Genomic DNA, 6071 nt, shown 5'->3' on the forward strand with positions numbered 1-6071 from the left:
AGGGGACATGGAAATCCCTGACATCCTTAACCACAAAACCAGTGGAAACAAGAAGGCGGCAACTCTCGGTCGACCGAAACCCAATGAAGTACTGGTCCTTGCCCATGGGCGCAAACCAGGAAATCTCTCCTGGCACTAGGGTGTGCTCAATGCCGTCCAGAATCTTGTCGACAGTCGAGCCTTCCGGAACGGTAACATGGGAGCTAAGCACCCTGTGCATCCTGCCGTTGAGGACGGCAGGTTTGGCACATTTATGCTGTGCAGAGACACCAGCATTCAACTGCTCAGTGTTAAAGAACTTATTAGTGTGAGCAGACACTGAAGCTGCTGGAGCCCAATGTGCTGCCACTTTAGTGAAGCTAACTTTCTGGGACACTGAGGGCCCAGAAGTGGCGGAAGCAGTCCCAATAACTACATTACTAAAACTGGCCTTAGGGACCAGAACCGCTGCCTTATCGGCAGTAGTTACCTGTCTAGTTTGACCAGACTGAGCAGTAGAAGCCTTCGCAGACTTCATACCAACCAGCCTCACCCCCTTGAACGTGGGCTGTTCCTTGGCACTAATGTGACCGGAAGCAGGCCCAGGGGCAGGTTGACTAGTCTTAGAACTAGGCTTACCTAAGCTAACTATAGTTGCCTGACTACCAGAAGAGGAAGCTACCCTTAGCCTCGACTATCATTCTAGTAACAGGATCCTCGGTTGGAGTAGTGTCCTCCATCAGGACACTATCCGCCCAAGCGGCAGAAGAAATACCCTCCATGGGTATAAGAAGATAAAAGTAAGGGAAAAACCCTATTGTAAAGATGGGGCCAACTGTGGGGATGTTGACTCGGATTTCCCCGCGAATACGCTAGAATGTGCAGGCAGGTTCTTCCAGTGCAAAAAAGGAAAACTTGTCTCTTTTTAGTTAAAGCCCAGTCACTAAAGGGACCTGGACTTTCTCTTTCAATAAGGAAACCTTACTAAAAGGCGCCTGTTTGGTAAAAACAAACCAAAAAGGTTGAACGATGAAGTGCCGACTTGGGTACTGGAAAACACCCAAAACACACTGAAAAGGTGGAAGACCAACCAAAATTCGATCTTGGCCAAATAAGGCCGAGAAGCGATAAAAAACACATCAAAGGTGCTGACGGTCCAAGTGTGGAGACATACAAAACACTTGTGGTGTGTCCAGGTTACGTCATTCGGCGAACATCCGTTAATACATACGAAAGAAAGTCAGGAAACGATAGGTGACGATACAAAAGGCCAAAGGAATTGTCGGGTATTGCATGAGGAAGGCCTGACAACGGCATAAAACTCCTGTTCATCACCATTCATCACAGAAGGAAAATATGCCGTAGTCCGTAACAGCGTTGTGTCGTGCAGATACTGATAACATTTCGATGCTAATCAGTTTTTCGCTTGCTGCATACGTTGGAAATTTATGTATTTAAAGTACAATAATTGCCGATTCCATATTAAATTATTTTCGATACAAACATTTGCAAACAATTCGATTTTATCCGTTATTTTAAAAAATTTTCGCGCTCATTTATTACTTCAATATAAAGAGTTAGGCTTACCTTTCCTGTTCTTCCCGGTGTTTCTACGTGCAGGCCATGCATGTAGTCCACAGTAGTCACACACTGAAAAAACTGCAAATATTATTTTCCTAGATTCTATTCGAATCGCCGAATAGCGATTTCTACCAAATGCACGTGAGGCTATTTCTTGCACCGCTCCTCTTCATCGTAGCGTGCCGGAAGTAAGCGGCGATGGCGGTTTTTTGCTTTCCACATTTTTTCGTACCTTTAACTTCTGGAATTCGCCCAAATTCTTTTTCCTGCTCTGCCATGCTTAGAGATTGTCTTCCTATATGTGTAATCACTCCTCTGGCATCCTCCGTGAAGGAAATCCAACTGGAAAAAGAAAAAAAAATTTTTTCATAAAAAAATTTTTTTTCTACTTTTTATTAACATTTTCCCCTTAAAGAGGGTGGGCTATCTCAGGCAATAAGTGCCAGGCCTGAGCAACCTGCGGCGGGGAGGGAGCAAGCCCCCTGTCCCGCCCAGTTCCAAAAATCAGGTTAATATCGATGGAAACCGTATCAGATATTAAGCTGATAAGAACAGATTTAAAAAGCCTTTATTATATAAAATTTAAATAATAGTTACAGGGATTACATAGGCAGTAGATGATTATGTACAAAGTGTAAACACATTGTGCGAGTGATAGCGACATGGTCTTGAAGTATGCCAACTAATAAGTACAATAGGTGTAGGTATTGTCGCGAGACATGGGCGTGTTTGCCAGCCAGTAGATAAATATACAAAGGTGTCATGGATATAAAGTGTTCGCGAACATGGGCTCAATTGGCAGCTAGAGTTACCTGTTTTACAATTGTTGGTGAGGCGCGATTACATGGGCATGATTGCCTAGTTGGATTCGGATTCGGTGGGTGTTGATTGTAGTGGACCTGTCTGGATGATGTTTCGGCTGGGGTTCAGTGGAGGTGGGCGGCGTGAGCAATCTCCCAGGTGTTGCCGATATATATCGTTGCTCCACCGTATGGCATCACTGACCATCAGTCATTTCATCATATTGGCATATCGACGGCCGATGCCAAGACGTTGGAGATTGGACTCATTTATGGGGTCATATCCTCCAAGTGCACCAATTATAAAAGCCCCGAAAAACTTGTCGTACCCCTGGCTACGAAGATGTTGTATGAGGTTATGGTACTTGTGTCCTTTTTCTTCCCTCGCTGCATTGAAAGCCGGCTGTTTGTTTTCAAACGGGGTAGTAACGTTTACTACAGTTGCAGTTTTTGTTTCTTCGTGGAGAATGACCAAGTCCGGTCTGCAGTTCTCATGGAAACCGGGAACACGTTGGTTCACCTGTACTGTGGCGCCCCATGATTGAAAAGCATTCACGAGCCTATTAAGTATGGCGTTGTGACGGTGTGTTATGAGACGAAAGTTCGGCGGGCAATGGCACAGTACGTGAGATAGAGTTTCACGAATGAAGCCGCATCGGCGGCAGGTTTCAGCTTCATTTCCAAAGCGCTTGTGGCCACGTAATGCAACCACACTCAGCCTGGCGCGGTGTATGAAGCGCCAGTCTGAAAAGCGGGTGTACTGGCCATTGCTGAGGAAGTGATTGCTCACTTTACTCGAGGCCGTGATCTTGAAGGCCTTACCTTGGTCTGGTTTCACCGTCAGTCTTTGGAGATGATGGAACTTCAGTAGCTTGTCCAGTGTGTGTTGGCAGCCTCTTACCTGGATACAGTTGTTATCGACAGCAATGGTGGGGACGACGTCGGGCCCTTTGGTCCAAGTGATATTGATATTATTTCTTAGACGTCTCGTGGCCATCCTGAGGCGGGTCCATATGGAGGTGGTATCCTTCGATGGGTTTGCTAGGTCGCCCTCCGTGGACCCGTCTAAGTATTGGCAGATGTCTTCAGTGGTTGGAGTTCGCTTTATCCTGTGTGATACCACGTCACCTAAGGCTCCAAGTGCGACGTTGACGAAGTTGTTGTCCTTGGAGTGAAATAGGTGCATGGCATGGCTTACCTGTGATATATCGGAGAGGAGACTTGATGGAGTCACATTGGCACCTCCTTGTTTGTGGGCCAAGTATACGATTTCGGCGCTTGCCCGTTGTGGGACACTGAGCCATCTTTTCACAACGTGCTTGAGGATTCTATCTATTTTGTCGAGCATCTTTTTCGGTGTTGTGCCCGTAGTAAGGCTGAAGGACAGTCTCAGTATGATGAAGGTGTTGAGCGCGTCGAGTTTTTGCCAGGGCGCCAAATGAGATGCATCGATTTTGTTTATGTTTTGTATTATGTCATCGGTGGTGGATGCCTCTGTGTCGCATCTCGAGAATCTGGTGGGGACCCCAAGGTGCTTGTATGCGTCGTTGTTGCCAAGTTTCGGTAGGTCCGCTTGATCGAGGGAGAATACGTTGGTACGTGCAGTGTGCAACTTACCTAGTATGGCCAGAGTGCCGCACTTTGCATGGTTAAATTTGATGCCTGCCCATTTTGCCCAGGCAGCGATGGAATCAAGTTGGTCTTGGAGTTCCTTGCTGCTGTTACTTACCAACGCCACATCGTCAGCATAGGCAAGGGCGTCATCCGTGTGGCCGTGGATAGTGTAGCCTTTTGCTAGGGCCTGGAGACGACGAAGTGCAGGCTTAACTGTCAGGATGAAAAGGAGCGGGCTGATGGGGCATTCTTGCCTTACACCTGATAGCATGGCAACTGGTTTAGTTAGGCCAGTGTGAGTGCGGATCCTGGTAGTTGATTTGTCGTATAGCAGCTGGATGGTGGCGATGGCGTCTGGGTGCAGGCCATGCCATTTGAGTGATTCCCAGATAATGGAGTGGGGAATGCTGCCAAATGCGTTAGCAATATCCAGCCACGCTATATAGCATTCGTTACGGGTATGCCTGGCATCCTGGATAATTGATTTGAGCAAAAAGTTATGCTCTACACAGCCTTGATAGTGTAAAAACCCCTTTTGGGCGGTGGAAATACGACTATTTGTGTCGCACCACCTTAGTAGCCTATCCGCCAGGCAGGCCGTGTAGAGCTTGTCCAGGGTGTTGGAGAGTGAGATAGGTCGCCAATTTCTTAGGTCTGCTTGGTCCCCTTTTTTATGAATCAAGACAGTAGTGGATTCCTGCCAGTCTTGGGGGATGTATCCAATCCTCTGTACCGAGTTAAAGAGAGCTGCAAGAATAATGCCCCTCGGGTCCACCCGCCTCCAATGCAGGTAACGGATTTTGTCAGGGCCCAGAGCAGTATTGTGGCCCTTGGCGATACGGACAGCCACTTTTTCTGGCATGAACGGTATATTGATTGGGTCCGTCGTAGTTGCAGGGGCTGGATCTGGATCTATGGGAACAGGAGTTGCATCTCTAAGCAGGCAGTTTTTGTTAATGTCCTTGAAGTGACGGTAGATTGTCTCTGGGTTCCCTTGGCAAAAGCGGGATTTGCCTCCGATAATGCGATCAAACGCCCGTTTCCTATTAGTGCGATAGAGGCACTGGATGTTGCTGGCCTCGAGTTGGAGAGGGGGATTGCGGCCCGAGGTGTTGTTCGGGTTCCTTCTTGGCCCCTGAATGTCGCATATGTTATAGGTTAACCTCATGAAGTCATGTAGGACGCTCTCAAGCATATCTTCGTCGAGCACAGCGTTGAAGCGGTCTGCCCACGCTGTGACCCACTGAGGGGGGCTGTCGTTGGAGTCCAAAGGCGGCTGTATGGCTGTCGGTGGTTGTTCTGCTGACAGAGCGCCGGGCGATGGCCGAGGGTCCTGATGCTGAGGTGGTGTGGGTCTTGCAGGTAGTGCCGTAGTGTCGTTTTCTGTGGCAGTTGAGGTCTGCGTAGGAGTAAGGTTAGAGAGATTGGTCCTACCTGGTGGTGGCAGTGGGGTGCCACCTGCTTGCGGCATTGCCGACCGGGTAGGGCTGGATGGTTCCAGCTGGCTGACACTGCAGGGCGGAGGCGGCTCCGGATTTCTTCTCGTGGAACGTCCATTTTTCCTCTGTCGTGTTGCCGTGGTGGTGGTCGCCGGATGCTGCGACGTTGTGCTGGTTGCTGGCACTATGGGGCTTGCTGCTACCTGGCTGTAGAGGCGTGGTGTGTTGGTTGTGCTGGAAGAGGGACCTGGTGGTTCTCCTTGGGCGTGGCACCACTTGCCTGGTTGATGGAGATAGGGATGCCGAGCTCCAAGATGCATTTCCACTGCTGGTGGGTGAGGTAGTCGGTGCGGCCCTGGATTTTCTCCAGGTGTACGGCTTTCTCAGCCTAGTTGGAATACGTACCAATTTGCGATTTGCCGGGAGCACTGGTGGAGGTGAGAAGGCCTCGATCTTGGTGCGGCAATCTTCAGCATGAAGTTGGTGCGCTTTCACAGTTTTAAGCTTTTCATGGGTATACCCACATGCACGGCACTCAAATTGAAGTGTGGTGCTATGAATTTGCTTTAGATGTATTACCAGCCCGGCATGGTTTGCATAATCCCGAGGAATTGGCAGGCATAGCTGGCAACCATGGGGTGGATGCAGTGGAACAAGA

The 6071-nt window shown here is 48.8% G+C and overlaps 1 protein-coding gene and 1 pseudogene across 1 annotated transcript; both read right to left on the reverse strand.

The window, feature by feature from the left end:
• Window positions 1-1973: 1973 nt before the first annotated feature.
• LOC111616436 lies at window positions 1974-2151 on the reverse strand (annotated as a pseudogene).
• A 420-nt stretch (window positions 2152-2571) lies between these two features.
• Window positions 2572-5733, reverse strand: LOC111616435. The gene has a single exon (XM_023357845.1). The coding sequence runs from the start codon at window positions 5731-5733 to the stop codon at window positions 2572-2574; it is 3162 nt and encodes a 1053-aa protein (XP_023213613.1).
• Window positions 5734-6071: the final 338 nt, after the last annotated feature.

The sequence above is a fragment of the Centruroides sculpturatus genome, unplaced genomic scaffold, assembly GCF_000671375.1.
Source record: "Centruroides sculpturatus isolate CEXI.00-Female unplaced genomic scaffold, Cexi_2.0 scaffold3368, whole genome shotgun sequence".
NCBI lineage: Eukaryota > Metazoa > Arthropoda > Arachnida > Scorpiones > Buthidae > Centruroides > Centruroides sculpturatus.